Source organism: Protomyctophum parallelum, assembly GCF_964188405.1.
Source record: "Protomyctophum parallelum genome assembly, chromosome: 5".
NCBI classification, from domain to species: Eukaryota; Metazoa; Chordata; class Actinopteri; order Myctophiformes; family Myctophidae; genus Protomyctophum; species Protomyctophum parallelum.
In genome coordinates, this window is record NC_139702.1 from 21,034,291 (window position 1) to 21,056,429 (window position 22,139).

The window sequence follows — 22,139 nt, forward strand, 5'->3', positions numbered from 1 at the left end:
TGATGAGGATGCGTTTACTTATGGTATGGTCTAGTTGGGCACTTTTTAGGATGTTACTCTCATCTGTCGTCTGTCATGATGGCATAATCAAGTGCAGCATGCCTGTCCATCCACCACTTTGGTCCCAAACCAGATATCTTCTTAAATAATAAGGACTGGATTGCCATGAAATTTCCTGTGCACCCTCTGGCTCCCTGTAGTGTAGATGTAGATCAAACGATACTGATGACCTTAGTATTGACGCCATGGCTTTTCCTCTAGCACCTTCCTCAAGGAATGAGACAATGTTCTGTACAGTATGCTATGCACTCCCAAATTCTGTGTCTAACAATAATTACGCGTTGTCCTTTTACTACTATTAGTCCCCATAGTTAGAGCATCGAGTTGTAAGGATGGCAGGCAGTGTCAGATACTTCAAACCACATTTAGTCAGGCTGGGTATATATGTGTTCTTGTTAGCTTGTTTGATGATAATAGTAAAACAGTCTCTACAGCATATAGTACTGTGCTGCTTAGTTGATGTGCCAAGACTCACTGGTATGAACTGTGAGCTGACTTCAAACAAGGTTTTTATGTTTGGTTATGAATTTCATGGAGACTGTAATGAAGTGGTGCTCAACTGGTGTAGCAAGGACTAAAACAGGTCTAAAGCCCTAACCACACCAGAGGGTCACCATGCACCATTCAACTCCTTGCAACTACTTGCAAACATTATTCTCAATGGCAGTTGCAAGGAGTTGCATTGGTGTGGTTTGTTTTGTTGCAAGGAGTTGCAGCTGGTGTGGTTTGGGCCTTATACACAAAAACATTATTAAATAAATTACAATATATTATTCTAACCTACGGTTTGGCAATCAGCTTTTATAGATTTGTGTAACACCTCTGTGTGTAATTTCCAAGCAATGCATACATAGGTGTGGAGTAGAATATTGTGTTGCAGCGTTGACAATGTAGAAAACGTGATACTCCATAGGTGTTCTTTAACACCAACTAATTTGGGCCCTGTCCAGAGCCTTGATCCTTCAAAATAGAAGCTCTGTGGTGCCGGAAAGACATGGACGCTTTTACTCTGAACCCCCGACCCCCCCGATAATCTGGTTAAAATGCCTGTGTCTCTGTATTAAATACTCTTGCTGGACCCTCCCCAAGGACCCGACTTTGAGAACCAATGGACCACACTACATTACCTTATTGAATACCCAGATCTCCCCGTTGACAGTGGGCCGGGGCACCCCATGGCCGTTGTAGTGGAAGAGGACGCGCTCTTCCTTGGCATTGCGTCTTAGTGATGTGCACAGCTTCTTCACCTCGTCCACCGTGGGGTCCAGACTCTGTTTGTAACGCGCCTGGACAAGGAAAAGAAAAAGGACAAAAGGAACAGAGCATGTTATGCAAGATTGTTACATTTCACCACCTTTGACCATATTGAGGCCTACATAATATCCATGTTTTAAGACATAGTAGTCCAATAATGGCATGGCCTCCATGCCCAGTCTTTACATTTGACAGATTGGAGTTTCAAGTTAAAGTTGTTACAGTACAATCCAACTTGAACAGTCTTTTATATACTTCACCACTCTTCACCTTCAGGATTTCATGACATACCGGATTACAATATACTGTAAACACGCATGCATACAGATATAAGGACAAACCGTGTTCTAGACAAACATTTAAAGTTGTGGTTTGCCAGAACAAACAAAAATGGAAGTTATCAGGTTCAGCTTGCTAAGGTTGTCTGTGTGCCATTTAGATCAGATATCAGGACCAACAAGCCAAGTAAACGGGCCTTGTTTGCAAGTTCATGAAAAATACACCATGACCAATGAGAGAAAATGGATACTGATCTAGTTCAAAGCCAGCACTGTATGATGTAAGTCAAATGCTCAAATCCTTGTTTTGTTCCTTATGCAAATCCGGGGAGACAGGTAGTGAAAAGTATACTCATGCATTTATGAATTGAATACACAGAACCACAATGGAAATAAACCCTCAGGGCTTTTTGTGTTATCTTTTTAGCTCCATTACATAATTGTACTACTGTACTACTGTACTCTACTGTGTGTTAATAACAAGTATTCAATGACAAAACGTGTCACCTAGAGTTATAACACATAGAGTTTTAGTCCGGCTGTATACAAGAAGTGAACGGCACTGCGGATGCGCGAACCCGTCTACAATCACTGAAAGAGGAAAGGTCAAGCCAAAACATAAAATAAAATATAAATCAGCGATCCGGTTTGATCAATAATAAATGGATGGATTCTAATTGGCGGAACGTTCTGTCACGAGCAGTTAATTTGTTAAAAACTTGAAGTGGACATCTGTGATGCGCTAAGTATTATGGTCAAAGGACAAACAAAAAAAAGGAAACGGGGAGAAAACAGACTTTGCACCTTGGCGCCGGGCAATTTTCCTTATCGGAACAGGTCTTGATAGCAGAGCTGACGGGCTGATTCAATTTAGTTGTAATCAGAGAGGAATACCAGAGGGCTCAGTGCAAGTCTTGATGATATTAAGTGGAATCGGATAATGGTGTTACTGTGGGAATTGCAGCAGTGTTAGTCAAATGTAATGTTGCACATCAGAGCCGATACCAGCGGTAGGGCAGAGTAATGTTGTCAGAATATTTTAGAACAGTGATGTAAGCGTGAGTTAATTGAGGAGAAATAATTGAGAAGAGAAGGATGTAGGGCAGAGAGAGAACGAGAGAAAGTTTTCATACAGTATGATCCATCTTTTCAGGAAGGTGTGTGTGTGTGTGTGTGTGTGTGTGTGTGTGTGTGTGTGTGTGTGTGTGTGTGTGTGTGTGTGTGGTAGTACACACGAGTTGGAGAGACATTGAGAAACTTTCCTCATTACCATCTTGTCTCCTGAAGGAGGAGCTCTAGTACCCAATGGAGACCCTAGGCAAGTGCTCCATTCTTCCTCCCTTCCTCCACCCAGCTGACGTACATGTCTGACAGTAAATATATCTTCCCCTGCATATCCATCAAGGCCAGAGGAAACAACCCTTTTTAACAGTGTGTTCTCTACCTGGCCAGTCACCATTCATCATTGTCAAATCCCCTGAACAGGTGACCTTTTCAAAATAGCATAAGCATTTAAGACAATTAAAGAGAGCATGGTAGGAACAAGGGAACGTAGCCTCTTTAGGCTGTCATAAGCTCAATGTTTGAGTAGGCAACCTGACTGAATAATGTTCCCAGCAGCAGGAGAGGGAATAATGGGCAGCACATTCTAGTCGTGCTTCTTGGAGCAATACGGTTAGCTTTAACTGCTATTGTTTTTAAATGTGCTATGCAGATCACAGACTTTAACAGCCCTTTAGGAAAGACCCTAGACCAGGGGTAACCAACCAGGGGCTCGCGAGCTACCAGTAGCTCGCGGGAACCTTTCAAGTCGATCCCGAAGTGTCTGCAGCAATACACAGCAGAATGTCGTTCGCAAAAAAAGAGCAGATCTACAAGCTAACAACGTGTAGAGGCTCGATGCATTTCAGCTTGAAGATCTGTTCCCCTTGCTTCCACCGCACCGCCCTCGGCCCTCCCCCTTTTAGCACTCTGTGCTCATGTGCTGTGTGTCTGTTGTTCCCCTCGCAGGCAGCACACAGAGCAATGAGAGCATCAGAGTGAACGCAGCATGATAGCGTCCCCGACACGTTGAATATTATTCAATATTATTATTTGTAAAGTTCGAACGCCAACTTTTAACACTGCACGGCTGCACGCACAAATAAAGAGTGCACTCGGCCTAGACCCTTTAGGTCTAGGAAAATACTTCGCTTTCAGTTAATATGAAAAATTGTTTCCAGAGCTACTATTTCAGCAACCGGTCCAAGTGTAACCCATGTGTTATTCATACAAAATACTTCTACAGTATTTTATTGACTGTAGATAATACACACTTCGATCTTTTTGAGGGGCCCCTCCTATGCCCAGCTTTGTGTGTTTGTGTGAATCATAGCAATGATTTGATTGGCTGATCACCCCATAACGATGATTTGATTGGCTGAGCAAAGTATATATTGAGGATAAAACGAGAGGACAGAAAAGTGAAGACGGAAAAGTGAGGACGTAAATTGTGATTGGCTGGAATGGGATGATGATGTATGATGATAAGAGCGCGCCTCAACTATAGCCACTATACAACCGTAGGTCGCATTTACTATGAAAACCTGCATCTCCCATCCGTCCATCCGTCAAACTCTTAGATCTTCATATATGGAGCTGACCTGACACCTGTCTGAATGAAGTTCAGAACAGGTGCTTCCCCCTTTTATCCATTTCCATGATGCTGAAAACAGGGAAAGGGAGTTTTTTTTTTTTTTAAGTGTCCCATCTCCCTTAGACTATATAGGCCCTATTGTATAGGGGCTACTAACAGGCAGCACGCTTTTTTATCTCTAGGGCCTAGAGGCTGCTATTCTTTACAACCAATAGGAGCAAAGTGGTGTTAACTACTCGACATATGTGGCTACTGTATCCACAGAGACTCGTGCTACATAGAGACTAGTGCTAAAAAGCAGTGTCCTAAAAGGAAAAGGAGATACCCCACCAAATTCAAATGTAAAAAAGGGTTGAATTTTCAGCAAAGCAGCACATATTTCATCCTTACTTGTGAAAGACACAGCCTTGTTCAAGTTGATACACAGAAAAAACTCAACGACACGTTAGTTTGTAGTCGTACAACAGTGATGGCTGCACCCGCTTGGCTTCAAAGACAGGAAACAAATGATGCCGAGTCTGACCCAAGTCCTCTGAATCAGCATTTCACATTTCAGCGGATTATGTAATGCAGATGAGAAGCACACCGATAGAACATGCACCCAGGAAGTCAAAGAAAGATGAAAGACGGGAAGAAGAGGGAAACACAAAGCGCAAAAAAAGACACCAGAGAGACAGTCAGTCCTAGGCAGCCTAGGCTCTCCGTCTTCTTGCTGCTTTTCAGATCAATACAGTGTTGAGAAAATTACTGTATGCCATTACAAAGACCAAGTGCACAAACACGCTCACAGATCTTTGCACACTTAATTTGGCTTAGGGTCATCCCTTGAAGTTTCTTATGGCACTTCTCCTATAAAATGAGTATGTGCTGCGTTCGCCCTGTTGCACAAGGCTTCTTGTGGAGACCAGTTAGTGATCCACAGCGGTCATCGCTGTCATTAGGTACATGTCGCCAGAATAACAGGTGTCCGGGCGGAGACGTGCTGTTATCTCTGGGCTCTGTGCTACTTTCTATGTTCTGGGATTACAATGCTTGTCAACAGACCCAGGAAACTGTACTGACCCTACAGATCGCTCGGTCATTTCCTGTTCAGTTCAGTGACTAACTGCCTCTCTCGCTAACACACTCACGAAGGTTTTTCATACACAAGGGACATGTGAGGGCTGCAGTGCTATCAAGATTCCTTGACATTGGGTCACCTCTCACTTCAGACTCAATAGGCTGTGTAATTGTACGTGAGAAACTTTGCCGTATACCGCGCAACACACACACACACACACACACACACACACACACACACACACACACACACACACACACACACACACACACACACACACACACACACACACACACACACACACACACACACACACACACACACACACACACACACACACACACACACACACACACACACACACACACACACACACACACACACACACACACACACACACACCGTAAGCCCTTTAAATTTTACTCTCTTATACATAAAACCTATATTATTGATTTGACCAATATAAGTAAATGATGAATCGTGCATCCAGGACAGTAGTTTATGAAAGAAGCTTGTGGCTTCTATATTTGTACACATCAAACACGGGAAAACGATGTAAAAAGAAGGATCAAGCTGAGCAGTCACAAGGAGAACTAGAAAAAGTGCCCTTCTGGGCACAGGTCTCCACCAGGATAGGAATGAAGGACATTGCAGCTTGCCTTCATCTGGTGGTTGGATAAAAGGGCAACAAAAGTAAATTATCCACAGATCCGTGCAGTTAGAGGTAAAAACACTTTTCGGCCAGTTATAGCGCCACCTTGAGGCTGAGTTGAAATTGTTCATGTGGCATTTCGTCCCCGGCCTAGTGGGAATGTGCGTGCACAATTTCACGGAAATCACGCGATGTGTTCATGATTTGCAGCATTTTGTTTGAAACTGAGCACTCCTGTGAACTTTGGAAGCCAATCTTAACCAATCAGGATGGAGTCTGAGAAATCTGAAAGACCGGTTTCGTTGAATGGCTCTAGAGAGACTGTGTACCAATTTGCGCGATGTTTGGACAAAATCTGTAGGTGTACTGTGCAAAAACTTGTTTTGCACAAAGCGGCCTCCTGGTGGTGCTATAACAGGCCATTCTGGATAGTTTGGGGCAGAGGTTCATCGTTGGCATCCAGGGAGTGTGTGTGCAAAATTTGGCATCGACCGGGTTAACGGTGCCGGAGATTAGCTGCTCACGGACACACGGACGGACACACGGACGGACGGACGGAGTGCAAAACATACTCTCCCCCCATGCCTTCGGCCTGGTGGAGACAATGAGATAAGATAACACTATGGTGTGTTATTTACAGACTCTGAGATATCTGAGCCCAGCGGCTGCTTTTTTATTCATCAAGGTTGATCTTATCCACTAATTAAAACCAGCCTGTTCAGCCAATACATTAAATGAGATGTATCGTTTCCGTCAACATAGTGGAAAACACGCAAAACCAACATGGCATGTTGTTTACAATGTTTGTCACACCACAATGTGTGATTCAATGGCAGCAACTTACTTAGTGTTAAAAGAAAACTGGACTGTCTGGTAGTGTAAACACTACCTGAAATACAGTGTGGCTCTGCAAGAAGCTGGCTGTCTATGACAGTGTCTGTGCGTGTGCGTGTGCGTGTGCGTGCGCGTGTGCGCGCGCGTGTGTGTGTGTGTGTGTGTGTGTGCGTGCGTGCGTGCGTGCGTTCGTGTCTGGAGCTAATTTCATAAAACGATGGATCGATCAGTGGTTTGACAAATTAGGTATGTTCTACATACGCTTTATATTATATTTATATTTTCTGAAATATAAAACTTTAATTTTATAAGTCAATGGGGTTGTGAGCGTCCAAATACTTTAGTTTTAACCATTCTATCAAAGTATTGCTACTTGCGTCTTACTTACAGCAAGGAGTGGTCAACCAGGATGATTTTGAGAATGTTAAGTAAATTACAGTTGCATACAGAGCTATCAGAAGGCTCCGCTTCCACAAAAACGATGTTTGCATCCATTGTGCCTAGCTGCTGGCTGAGGAACGGTCGTGTTCGTGTTATGCGTGTCAGCAAAAGGTTTGCAAACTACTCTGAACTTTGATATAAAGAATTTAAAGGTGAAGCAGTCACGCAATCTCAAAGCGTCCATCTGTCTGTACCTCAGTGCACGGCACACTGCACAACGTCCTCAGTGTTTATCCTCCACGGAGGAATCCCCACGTGAGTGGCAGCCTCTGCCCTAAGTTGTATAACTTGTGAAACTAGGAAGAGTACATTCAAAGTGGCACAAACCTGGATATATCAACGATGACCTCAAGAAGTTTATATCAACTTTGACATATAAGCACCACACTTTGTCAGCTCAGGTACAGTAGGACACAATTATTTCTGTTCCATTTCTAGTTGTGTTCCTGTGAGCTTCCTGCGAGTAGGATTTCAATATTGTGGAAACAAAGCTAATGTGTTAAACCCTGAGGGAAGACAGTGGCCACTGTATCCAATTATACAACAGGTCGTTTCAAAGAAGCAATCTGCGGAACTCGACTTCGTCTCGTTCCTTACCGCATCACTGTCGTGGCAATAATCACGTTAAACCACAACCTCTCGTGTAATATTGCTTAATTAAATGCTCAGAACAAAGGGTTAAACTAGGCTGGTTGTACAGTATGAAGTTTTAAAAAGAACGACAAATTGCTGTAGTTAGTTACATTTTCTATTGTGCTTACATTGCTTACTAAATGTACATACAAGTAGAATACAGAATCAATATAATGAGCTGCAATACAATTACTCTACACAGAGTAAATATTGTAAACTGTAACTGACTTACAGTATTACCTAAAAATGGAAGTACATTTTGAAAGGTAATTTGCCCAACACTGGCCCCCACATAATCAAGATAATGTACATCAGGACTATTGAGAGAATCCTGAGGAGCTGCATCAACAGTGGTTGAACTGCGGCGCCCTACAGAGGGTGCTACGGACAGCCCAGCACATTGGATCTGCTGCTATCTGATGTATTGTACAAAAAAGAGTCTACTCGTAAGCGTTATTCATAGTCTGGATTTTCGGTGGTGAGGTGACCACCGAACTACAACATGACGTCACGAGCCGCGGTGAAGAGCAAACCACCGCCCCAGTCCTTACTCACCACCGATAAAACGTTATTTCAGCTCCGGTGGTCACCTCACCACCGGAGCGGTGGTCACCTCACCACCAAAAATCCAGACTATGAATGAGCCTTTAGACTACTACAGAGTCCACTTTTTGAGTACACTTAGTACACTAGTTTTCTCATTGTGTACAGTATGTAACTGGCACTTCCTGAGAAGCTTGGACAAATTGTGACGTGACAAATAAAGTTGAAATTGAAGTAGTCGAGTAAGCCATCTCCCAATGTCTTTACATGGATATACTGTATGACACACATATGCACAAATAACACATATGCACGTAGCCACAAAGCTTTCATCGTCTAATTACTTACGGAGCTACAGCAGCCAGGACACCATTACCGATATCTGGTTGAGTGAGCTGAGGTTTAATAGCCTACCTCTTCCACATCCCACCATCGATTACAATTAGTGCTTCCGCGAACAAATGTTTACTCAAGAGGATCAAAACACTGGAAGCTGCCAGTGGATTACTCAAACCCTCAGAGCAATTGTGTGTGCGTTGATGGACTGAAATATTACACTTTCAGCTGAGTAGTTCTGTGTCTGCTGAGGATTTGTCCGTGCACCGTTACGGAGATAACAACTCGTCACGCAAAGGATTTAGTGGACTTTTCACCACGATGTACCATCTGTAGTATTTGGCGCCCATCTCTTTGTCAGGGTTCAATCGGGTTCATTTGAAGTTTGAAGATTATGAACACAGTCATTTAACTCACTATCTGGTGAAACCCAAGCAGACTGACCAAACTAGTAATGACATGACCATCCCCCCCTGATCTTGAAAACTACTGTCTGGATAGCAGTGAAATGTGCTGTGGCATGGCACAGCAGTAGTCACAACACTCCCATTGGGGCCAGTGTGTTCAGGCTGAGTCACACGGTAGCAGGCAGGATGAAAACAGGAGGGTACATGGACACGTCACCTCCCTCCTGCCACCACCTGTTTGGACGTTTCCCACGCACCGTTCTGTCTCACACAGCACTTTTGGTTCAGAGGCACGATCCTGGAGATGCATCTGGACAGTGTTTGGCTTTCTGAAACGTATTGGTGTTCTGCTAAATTGTGACAGTAGCTCCAAAAAGGATGAAGGGGCCCTATCTTGCACCTGGTGCAAAACGTGTAATTGCTAGTTTTCAAATGATGCAGTTGTCAATGCCCATGTTGTGTAAATATGTACTTAGTTTGAGCCCATCTATGAATCCTTGGTCTTAAGATGAAGTGTGGCCACACTTTCTCACTCCTCAGGAGTGAGAAAAGTATGGTGAAGTAAATTCTGTTATTTAAAAGATTATATATATATATATAAATAAGAGAGAGAGAGAGAGAGAGAGAGAGAGACAGAGAGACAGAGAGAGACAGAGACACTTGTGGATTTTGGATTTGCTGCGGTGGATTTTCTGCGGTCTAGGATTTTCTGAATAATTAGGCTCAGAAACGTGCTGTGATTGATATGACCATGTATTTTGATGTTAAAGTTCTAGATCTTGCCAGCTTGCCCCCAATGTCACACAGTATAGAGATAGTACATCTCAATAGGACCTTCCTGGCTAAAAAAAAGATGAACAGATATAAAATTCTATTACTTTTAAACAGTGACAACAAAAACAAAACATAATTTATTCTGCCTGTTCATTGCCTATGTTGATTTATTATCTCCGTGCTCCATGAGAAGCTGAGGCTTGAGGAGAGCAGCAGGAGTCAGGATGCTGTGCTGCCTCTCCTCTGACTCAGTGTGAAGGGGCGATGTAACTGGCAGAAGGTCTCAACAGTATGGACTTGTGCCTCTGAAGATGAAAAGGACAATGTGGTGACTCAGCTTGAAACACACACCCACAAAACCTAAAAAAGGAAAAATAAATCGGAAAATCTTCCCTCTGTATGGTAATCTGAACCTGCTAGTTTGTAAGGAATATGAGCCGGCCCACTGAGAAGAGCAGATAAATCAATGAGACGTCTACTTCTATGACCTTAACCAACCTCACTTCCTGACTCCATTACCAGCCGTCCTCCTTAGGAATATTTAGCATAGTAATACATGCCTCTCTTCCCCCTTCCTGCTTTCATTGATAGCTTAGCTTGTTGTTTATGCATCCACACACAGCTATTATTGTCTTGTTCCATCGCATTTCCAGTAAGGGATTTCTATGGAGAGAAGGGGGTGTGACATAAGTGTGTGTACGCATGTGTGTGCGTGCATGTGTGTGATTGAGGGTTGGTTTGTCTTTTCAGAGGAGAAAATCACACCTGTGTGAAGTGAGCAGTGAAATTATGCTGTAATTGTTATACTGTACTGAACTCCTGTACAGACAGACACGCTGAAAAAGATTGGTGTTACTAAAAACTCAGCTTCCCACCATGCACCTGTGCACAGTGTGAAGCTCAACAGCGCCATTGTCTCACCTGTTGGTAATCTAAAGTTCTAAATAGACATAGGGACACACAAAGCTACATGATGGAGACGGTGTGCCCACCGCTCAAAAAGCATATGCTGGGCATCCTCTGTACCTGGTTCTCGTGTGAAAATATATGCAACAGCATTGGCGTTAGGAATAGGGCAGCAAACTAACCAGCCTACCAAGTAACACATGTGGGGCACTAGCCTCTCCTATATTATTGTCTCCACCAGGCCGAAGGCATGTGGGGAGAGTATGTTTTGCACTCCGTCCGTCCGCGTGTGTGTGTGTCCGTGTGTGTGTCCGTGAACAGCTAATCTCGGCCACCGTTAACCCGGTCGATGCCATATTTTGCACACACACTCCCTGGATGCCAACCATGAACCTCTGCCCCAAACTTTCCAGAACGGCCTGTTATAGCGCCACCAGGAGGCCGCTTTGTGCAAAACAAGTTTTTCGATGCCATATTTTGCACACACACTCCCTGGATGCCAACCATGAACCTCTGCCCCAAACTTTCCAGAACGGCCTGTTATAGCGCCACCAGGAGGCCGCTTTGTGCAAAACAAGTTTTTGCACAGTACACCTACAGATTTTGTCCAAACATCACGCAAATTGGTACACAGTCTCTCTAGAGCCATTCAACGAAACGGGTCTTTCACATTTATCAGACTCCATCCTGATTGGTTAAGATTGGCTTCCAAAGTTCACAGGAGTGCTCAGTTTCAAACAAAATGCTGCAAATCATGAACACATCGCGTGATTTCCGTGAAATTGTGCACCCACATTCCCACTAGGCCGAGGACGAAATGCCACATGAACAATTTCAACTCAGCCTCAAGGTGGCGCTATAACTGGCCGAAAAGTGTTTTTACCTCTAACTGCACAGATCTGTGGATAACCTGGTGGAGACCTGTGCCCGGAAGGGCACTTTTTCTAGTTTATATTGTTTTAAAAACACCATTGTCAATAAAGAGGGTTTAATGTTTGTCTGTAGTTCAATGTTTTAAAAACGCCATTGACAATGAAGGGAAAATGTACGTCATCTTGTCCCTAAAACAAACATTAAATGCCATTAACAATAAAGAGAATTTAATGTTTGTTTTGTCACTGTTTGTTTTACATCACCATTACATCACCTAATCAACATGAGTTAGACTTTAATATATTAGCGCCCCTCACTTCACTTTTTAACCCATTCAGGGCGGGAACCCCTTTTGGTGTTTTAATAACTGTGTTATAGTTTAGCTATTGAAAAATAGCAGATCTACAAGCTCATAGAGCGGCACAGAGTGCCGTGCTATGCAAATCTTTGAATATTCTTTCAGATCGAATGCTTTTAACTCAAATCTTTGCTTCTGAGAGGTCCCTGGAACAACATATTTTCAAATGGGGGTTGGCGGCCAATTACATATAGTTTTTGGGGTCGTATTAAATATTGAGCACCACTGATATAGAAACATACAGGTGGGTATTTCAGAAAACTGTCAGGATTTAGAAGGAATTTGTAGAATTCCTCAGGTCTAAATGGGTTCATATTAATTAAAAAAAGACACTGCAAGTTACTAGGCAATAAGTATTTGTTTCATTCCATTTCCTATGGCACCGTTGTAAAAGGGACACATTTGGTTGACACCTCCCACATCTAAACTGATATAGCAAGGCAGGGACCCATTCCCACGCAGTCCCTGCCTTGCTTTGGGGAAGCAGCTGCTGCTGTGCCATCAGACAGATAGCTAGCCACAACAAACTGAGTTCAAACGGGCTCGTTCAAGTGGCCATTCTTTCCTGAGCTGCCACCTGCCTATTACAGCTCTAATCGACCGCCGTCCCCGATTCCCCCGCTAATAGACTTACAGCGGGTGGTGATGGAGGAGGGATTGAAATGGGCACGGGCAACACAGACCATTACTCTGGGAGAGATGTCTAGGGAACTAATGCTCTGTTTGACTGAGGTGTGTGTGAGTGTGAGTGTGTGTGTGTGTGTGTGTGTGTGTGTGTGTGTGTGTGTGTGTGTGTGTGTGTGTGTGTGTGTGTGTGTGTGTGAGGACTCTTAGGCAGTGAACACAATAATGTAAAGAGCTTTAACTCAGAAATTAAAGAGTTTTTTGCAACAGAGAGAGAGAAAAGAAAGAGCGGAGAAGTCAGTGGAGGGGAGAGTAAAAGAGAATGAGAGAGTAGAAGCCGTGTTTCAGTGTTAATTTTAGAAAGTGGACCAGTAGGGCAATTGAGGAAAATCGGGACCCTCACAGGAAAACACAGATGAATGGGACACTGTGTGTGTGTGTGTGTGTGTGTGTGTGTGTGTGTGTGTGTGTGTGTGTGTGTGTGTGTGTGTGTGTGTGCAGTAATGAATCCTTTCATTCAGAAATAGCATGTAATTCAGTACACAGTGACAGAACGAGGGCGCCACTGGCCCACCGGACATAATATACACACACAGTGATGCACACGGCGGATGTTTGTGTTTGAGCTTCCATCTACAAGTCTAAGATACAATAAGAGACATGCTCCTTCAGCCCCAGGAGATATCTGGAGGCATAAGGTTTCCTGGCCAAACAACCTGATACACAAACTCACAAGCACAGTATGTGCATGCGGGCGGGCGGGCGGACACACACACACACACACACACACGCACACACGCACACACACAGCAGAAGGTAACCCGGCCCTCATTTCCTCATCTGCATTGATTGCCGGTTCTGTCACTAATAATAACTTAGTGAGACCCCTAAAGGGGTCCCAGAGACATATTTATAGCTGTATCGATGAGGCCGTATCTGACCCACATATCTCAATAGCCGAAAGTATTACTTAATGCGTGTGGGTGTGTGGGGGCATTTTCCATTTGCACTAAAATACTCCCAGAACAGGTTTATGACTTGCCCCAATGTGGGCTTTTATGTACAGCGTGTTTTGATGTCTATTTTCATGTTTCTTTGTCACCCGTGCCAATGTGTCAATTTTACCTACCTACGCGTATGTGTGTGCATGCGTGCGTGCGTCTAGTGCTCACAGACAGTTTAACTGACATTAAAATCCAAGGATGGCGAATTGGGACATACAGTAAGCCAAAATCCTTTCACATACATCTCTATTTCAGTTCCAATAACTAATTGGACAATCAGTCACACACAAAGTACATCTACACAATTTAATTACCATTTGTAGACACTGGATTTATTACACTTAAGCCTGATTTATGTTTCTGTGACAAAGTGTCCTGTAGCATGTCGCTCGGCTCCACAAAATTAAGGTATTTTAAACTGAAAATAATGTTTACACATTGTGCTGACGTACCCATAGTAGTATGAAAATGTGTCACATGACACAGTTTAGAGTGCAGGAACAAATGTACAGACTTGAATCAACATCTTAATGTGTGTATTCATAAACAAAAATGTATGTGTAGTATAGCTGCCAGCCAGGACAAACGACACGGACACTAGGGTCAGTGAAGAGAAAAAAAGAAAAAGACCCACAAAAAACCCCTTTAATTGTGGCATGTTTAGTGATTAATGTGTGTATGGTGCGTGTGTTGTTTGAGACAGAACTACACAAATGAGTAAGATATATATATATGCACATCTAAGTGTATGTCAGGTGGGTCCCATGATTAATGTGTGTGTGTGTGTGTGTGTGTGTGTGTGTGTGTGTGTGTGTGTGTGTGTGTGTGTGTGACTGTTTCTATGATTATGTTTCCGTGCCTCAGGGTATTAGTGCCTGTGGAGACCACGAATGCATGAAAATGACCTTCTTCCAATATATGCAATATATGTGTGTTTGTGTGTGCGCATATTGTATGTGTGTGTTCATTACTGTAAACGTAATACACACACACCTCCACCTACTGCTCCCCCAGGGCTTGCAGCACTGGAGAGGTGAATTTAGTGCATTTCCCTGTACTGTATTTTGCTGCTTCATTCCTGGAAAACTGACGTACACGTGTGATTTAAAAATAGGTCCCATAAATTGCGTTGGGACGGGAGTGAGGAGTAAAAGATACCCCTCTCCATTGAGAAGAATAATGCCAGCCTAAGAGGCTACATTCATATCACATTAAATATAATCAGATTGACCAGCATGCTGGAGGGGGGCTTATTAGATTGATGCGGCTCCTTCCGGAAATCATAAAGACAAGAATGTCAAAAAGCATTCTGAAGGGATGGTAACGTTATAATGAGTGTTTATATGCCGGAAGGGTAAACGTGCCGGGGAAGTCAAAGAGTTGCAATTTGACAAACCATAGAGCACCGAAGTCCTGACGTAACTCGCTCATCCCTTCGATTCCCCTGGTTCGCGGAAGTAATTTCTCTATGGACGGGCGGGCGGTCGGGCGGCTGTGGCTCAGGAGGTAGAGCAGGTCGTCCAATGATCCCTGGGTCGGCGGTTCGAATCCCGGCTCCTCCTGTCCACATGTCGAAGTGTCCTTGGGCAAGACACTGAACCCTACATTGCCTCCAATGAGTCGGTCGGTGTGAGCTCGCCACCATTGGTGTGTGAATGTGGGAAGTGAGGACGCTGGCGTCGACTGTTCGCCGCTTCACCTCCCAATGTATGAATGAATGAACCGTTGTAAAGTGCTTTGAGCACTTGGAAAAGCGCTATAAAAATGCAATTCATTATTATGGAGAATAACATGGGGTGATCTTAATATCGTCTACTATAAGCGTTGTGGTCCAAAAATAAACAAGCTGTCTCGGCGTTATTGTCAGGGAGGTGTCTCTGTATCGTTTGCAACAGTCAGTCACTCATATATGATACAGTCTGCTTCTAGCGAAAATGTAACTAATTCAGTAGCAGTAACATTTTCTCTCAGTCAGTTGATTCTTCATATCCATATGAGTGAAGCGGCCAGGATGACATATTTTTCAAACAGTTCTTATATCTAAAAATCCTCCTATGGCGATTTCAATGCAACTAAAAAAATACATGAACCTGGGGACTGACGCCCTCTACTAAAAGTAGGGCTGACCCAAAACAATCGATTAATCGACGTTCAATCGATACGCACGGGAATCACGGGAATACGCATGCCGCCACAAAATAAATCTAAAGTGTGGTTGCATTTTAGAATATGCAAGGAGAACAAAGAACAAGTGGTGTGTCAACTATGTGACAAGAAATTGGCGTATCACATACGGGATGGCCCAAGTGGGGTGAAAATTTTCACGCATGGGACGGGGGAAAAGGCCCCCGACCTCCTCGGCTCCGAGGGACCTCCAGGCGCGCTAATTTCTACCCCAAGAAAGAGCCTCGTCGGAAGGGTCTGAGAGCGGCGTAGACCGCGGCGCAAATTAGCGCGCCTGGAGCTCCAGGACTTCCAGGGGCTGGTGAAACTGAAAACCGCGCTTTTCGACACCAAGACAGAGCCTGGTCTGAAGGGTTTGATTGATTTAAGAGTTGCATTCATGTTACGGTCGGGTGGTGCTTTTTTTGGTGTTTTCACATCTGAGTTTCAATCGGAAGAGAAGCTAAATCCCTACATTTTCTGGATTCTAGGCTATATATTTTTTATTTGAGAGGTAATGCCTGTGTCAGGCAGTTGACTTGTTACGGTCGGATGTTTTATTAATTATTTGTGCGTCACTGCTTTCATGAAGGCTGCAACAGTTGTTGCTTATCGTTTAAAACCTCTCTTCCCTAATCCCTAATTGAGTATAGGCAAGCGCACCACAGCTCAGTGGACATTAAATATAGGCTACCATGTTTGATAAGTCATATAAAAACATTACTTACACCCAAATGAAAATATAAACTTCACAGATTATAGATCACTTGGAATTATAACAATCTGTTGAGTATTGCCTGAATAATGCCACTATAAAATCTCAACTTTTATCGATGCGCCATTGCATTGAGAACCTTGTGGAGCCTGGCGGTGTACATTATACTTGTGAGGACCTGCTTGGATTCACATGGTGAGTGCGCCGAAAATTAAAAGATCTGCAATCTCATGCGCTGCGTTGTGCATATTGGCTGAGTATAATGGCACGAATGAAACTAGGCCTATAGATTTATTTTGGCGATGCGGAGAATAGATTTTGCCGTTGCCAGCGATATCTTTTTTTTTTCTTGTCTGAAGACTGACCTGTTCCATCACTGTGAACTCCCATGCAGCAGAGCAGCTCCTACAGACCCTGCAGACCAAAACACCTTTTCTCTTTGGCATTTAATTGCACCTGATCGTATTATTGTAATTATGTAGCCTATTTGCCTGTGTTTTTTCTTTTAATTATGTTTTTTTTGTGCGCCGATGGTGATGCTCCACTTGTTTCAGCCTGTAGGCCTACAGCACTTTGGTCAGCTTTTATTGTTTTAAATGTGCTATATAAATAAAGTTTGATTTAGGCCTATATTGGAGCAGGTGCTGGCAAATAACTAATTACTGTAATGCCATGCAGTGAAGTTGCGCAAATGTCAACTCAATTAGCAAGCGGAGCTGCTCTCATGCACTCTGCACTGTCTGCAGCACAATGACTGCAGATCTCTTCTTAAAGTTTACTTATTATGGTTTACTTTCAAGGTAGATTGTTATAATTCCAAGTGATCTATAATCTGTGAAGTTTATATATATTTTTCCCATACGCACACTCACAGTCACATTAACTTTATGATCAATCAAATCAACCGTGGTTGATTTTATTTCTGACAAGTGTCAGGCTTGAAGAGTTCATTCATGTTACCGTTCGTTTACAATTGACAGAGGAGTTTGGATTATATATATAATATTTTTATTTGATGGAGAGGTAATGCCTGTTTCAGGCGCTGTTTAATTGTTAAATAAAAGACCAATCCAATATGCGCTCCTCTCTATCTTCTGCAGCTATATCGCTGTTTTATTTTAAGCCTAGTTCATTGGTCAGCCCTAAAGGCTTATCATCGTTTAAAATAAATGATACCAATCCAAGCATGCCTTTCTCTCCGCTATCGTTGTTTAAACCAAAGAGTCACTGCTCGCATCGCGCATCCCCCGGGGTTGGTGGGTTGGGGTTCTGTATCTGTACTGTATGTACAGTATTCCAAAAAAAATGATGCTGCTATATAAATAAGTTTTTCAGAAAGCTTAGGTCAGGATTTAGAGGGCTTTTTAGAATCAGTCCAAAATGGGTTAAGGCTTTAGTTGAAATCCAAGTGTATTACCGAAATGTATAACTACAATGTTACCAGCAGTATCCCTCAGCATGGCTTGGAGCCACTCTATTCAATTCTACACAATTTCAACGATCTTCAATTAAAATTACATGAATTACATTCACTACACAGAAAACTCTACCAGCTACCATGTTGGAGATTATGTGCTGAATTAATTTATTTTTCTTTGGTGTAAAAAATACAATAAAGAAAGAAAGGAATAAGATAGCAAATTCAATTTCACATTCATGTATTGTATAACACTGATCATGGTTAAAAGAAAGTCGTTCAAAGTGCCCTAGGGCTAAGCCACCACAAGAGAAAGGACACGATGTAACAGTGCTTGCATCAGAAGACACCTTTAATGAGGCTACTTTGTTGACATTTGGGTCCAAATGAAAGTGCCAGGGAAGCCAGGTCATTAGACCAAAACATCAATGAAGCACTTGAAGCAAGCAGCCTCATTAGGAATACAGTAGGTGTCTTCAAGTCAAGTGATTTGCAGCAATTTTCTTTTCTCTGATGACTGTCAATGTGTTTATTTATTTATTGTCTCCACCAGGCCGAATGCATGGGGAGAGAGTATGTTTTGCACTCCGTCCGTGTGTGTGTCCGTCCGTCTGTTACCAGCTAATCTCCGGCACCGTTAACCCGGTCGATGCCAAATTGTGCACACACACTCCCTAGATGCCAACGATGAACCTCTTCCCCAAATCTTCCAGAATGGCCTGTTATAGCGCCACCAGGAGGCCTACATTATTTTTTATATTACTCCTCCAGATTCTGTCCAAAAATCCCACAAATCGTTACACACAGTATCTCTATAGTCATGTGTTCAAGATGGATCTGTTCGATATTTCATATTCCATCCTAATTGGCTAACATTGGCAAAGTTTGCAGGATTGGCCTGTTTAGAACAAAAGGCCTCAAATCATGAACGCAGCGTGCAATTTCTGTCAAATCTTTCACGGACCTCCTACTAGGCTGAAGAATATATCCCACCCTTTTCACATTGGCCTGTTATAGCGCCACCAACATTTTTCCAAACACATTTTTGGAACAAAATGTCTCAAATCCTCCAATTGCCATCCAAGGAGTAAGAAGAAATGCCACCCTTTTCACATTGGCCTATTATAGCACCACCAGGAGGTTTATCTAGTTTATTTATTTATTTGATGTTATTTCCGTACCATATAGGAGACTATTTCATTCCGTAATGGTGGGTGATAAAAAAGAATCCCTCCATTCAATCCCGTTATAACCACGATATTTGTTTTTCATGAAAAAAGTATCTTTACATTTATTGAAACAAAGTGTTCAAACCCTGTTCAAACTTCTGTCTTGTTGGAAAATGACAATCGGACTGGTTTGGATATTTATAAATCGGCACAAGCCTAAGACAAACAAGTCAAAAGCAGTGTGGTGGGCCACCACACAATCATGACCAGCCACCACAGTATGATTTTTAGAAGGCAGCCGCGAATATGCCAAAAACAAATGGCAAATAACCGCAAAACAGCAGCGCAAGTGTGCATGTGTGAAAGCTCCCCCTCACACAATCAGCTTCTGGCTATGGGAAACACTGAAAAGGTAACACTAACATTCATGAACCATCTGCAGCTGTACAATAGTACAGCTAAATTTGTACACGTTAAAATTTAGACTCCGGATTTAGTGTATACAATACCTGTAAAAACACTTCCATCTCTCCATCTGTCTCTGTGCCTCACCTCCACAGCACTGCAAGAGTTCAGAGCTCTGCACTGTAAAATTATTTACTCTACATGAAGATCGGCAGGTCTGTGTGTGTGTGTGTGTGTGTGTGTGTGTGTGTGTGTGTGTGTGTGTGTGTGTGTGTGTGTGTGAGTGCACGCACGCACGCACACGTGCACGTGTATGTGTGTGTGTCATACTAATGTCTAAATGTCATACTTTGTTTCAATAAAGCAGGTTAAAATGGGGGCAAAGGAAGCAAGGGATGTCAGTCAGGGTTGTGAGGTAAGAGGTAAAGACAGATGAAGAGGGAGAAGAGAGAAGTGAGGGGGAGTTAGAGGGGCGAGAACGCAGAAGGTGTGGGATTGAAAGAGGGCAATAATCATCGCCTCTGTAAGGCATCCTCTAGGGTAAAGCAGAGCTCCTGCTGGGAGGGAGTGATGAATTTAAAAGTAGGAGGCAGCAAGGGGAGGGAGACAGGGGAGACTGGGAGATGAGGGAGGCAATGATGTATCAGTAATATGCAATGATATGTTATGTCACTTAATTTTTATGTCAGTAAATTGATTCGCCCAAAAACACATTTTTTCCCCCCTCACAACATAATTTAACTCATCAGGAACTTTGTCTACCACTCTCTAAAGAGAGGTCAAAGTACAGGATCAGAGAACATCAGTGCTCTTAAGAACTGAAAGGATCCTTGAAGATGATGAATACTTTAAGCCATGGGGACTGAACCTAGAGCATTAGAGCTGAAGGATGGTCTCTCAAACACAAGCCTGGTTCCCCCTAATTCAAACATCTTATTAGATGTTGAACTGCCATGTTACATCAGTGCTGCTCTGAGAAGAGACGATAATATAGCTGCTAGAAACTGAGGTCATGTTGTGGACAATCAAACAGAAAGGAAGGCAAAAATGTCAAACTACTATCTAATTGGAGTATTCAACCCAGTTACTAAAAAGCTCCAGAACAAGGCCAAAGCATGTGGTTGGCATGTTCCTAACAGTGTGGGACTGCTTAATATAGAGATAAGCCCTCCGTGTCACCAGCCAGGGCTCCCCATCCATCTTCATTAAAGCTGTCTACAATCGTGGAGTGGCTTTGATGAATGGCTTCCTCTGTACTCGGTCGGCTCTTATTCTTTCCCCCCCTTCCTCCTCCTCCTTCTTTCACATCTAATCCTCCTCGGTTCATCTCACGGTATCTTGTGCTGTCTCGCTATTCCCTCATTCCCTCCTGTGCACTCCATCCCATTACCTTGATGTCTATCGGCCTCTAAGGGGAGCCTGTATTTGCGCTTTATCTACTTAAAGAGACGATGAGTGGGGACCTTTTGACTAATTCAGGCTTCATGGAGAGGGCGCCAGGGATGTGTGTCTGTCTGTCTGTCTGTCTGTCTGTCTGTCTGTCTGTCTGTCTGTCTGTCTGTGTGTGTGTGTGTGTGTGTGTGTGTGTGTGTGTCCAGATTCTGTCCAAAAATCCCACAAATTGTGTGTGAACACCATGGGAAATTGTGCTGTATTCCCAATTAGTTTTGCTTCATTTACAATGAAAGAAATGAAAAGAAACTGGTCAAAATCAATCAAGCAAAAAAAAAAATGTGTGTGTACTGTGTATATATACTTTATATACAGTAAATATATACTATATAATTATATACTGTGTGCGTGTATAATATATATATATATATATGCCCTGCACCATCTTGGTCTCTCCTTGGCTTGCCAGTCTCAACACTCTTCACCCCTGTCTGCCTGTTTAGCGACACGTACAGTACGTACCAGCCAGGGCCAGCTCTTCCATGGCCCATGACCCTGTCAGGGGGCAGCGACCACACAGGAGCTTTGACAGGCCACACACACACACACACACAAGTTAAAAACTAAACCCATCCAGTACAGTTGTGTTTTGGCTGTCCAGCGAAGCTTAGTGTGACAGGGACCTGGGGCCTCTAGCCTGCTATGGTAACGCTGCCTTCAACAGCTCCATGTTGGGACATGAAGCATGCAGACAGAATTAATCTTAAAGTGACTGTAAAGTACCAGGGCGTCCAGGTGAAGTTCCTGCCCACCACGGAGAATACAGGTTCAACTTCAAATCCTCTGCCGTACATCCGGCTTTACCAGACGCTCCAAAGAACACAACTCGCTGGCAATCTCCGTCGCTGCATTAGCGATATCCCAAAGATTGGTCAGTGAGCCTGTTCAGCTGAGAGTATATAGCGTGATCCTCTATATGTGAAATTCCTTGCTATCTGGTGAAAAGAATAGGCTGGACAAGTGGCTGTCCATGTCTAACCCCTCCCACATGACCAGCTGTAGGGGTTGACAAGGACTACACATGGGGGGCTTCTTAAAGTTATTCTAAATAGTAAAAATAATGTATCTGACAGGGATATATCCACAACCATAAATTACCTATTCAAACTAAAACAGCACGATATGCTATAATGCTACAATGCTATC

The 22,139-nt window shown here is 43.2% G+C and overlaps 1 protein-coding gene across 3 annotated transcripts in view; it reads right to left on the reverse strand.

Annotated features, from left to right (window-relative positions):
• Positions 1 to 22,139, reverse strand: part of rptor (regulatory associated protein of MTOR, complex 1) — a 167,186-nt gene that overhangs the window by 98,060 nt on the left and 46,987 nt on the right. For all 3 annotated transcript variants that reach the window (XM_083765717.1, XM_083765716.1, XM_083765715.1), the window contains exon 5: positions 1,188 to 1,346. In XM_083765717.1, coding sequence (XP_083621843.1) covers positions 1,188 to 1,346 — 159 coding nt within the window. The remainder of the gene's footprint in view (positions 1 to 1,187; positions 1,347 to 22,139) is intronic.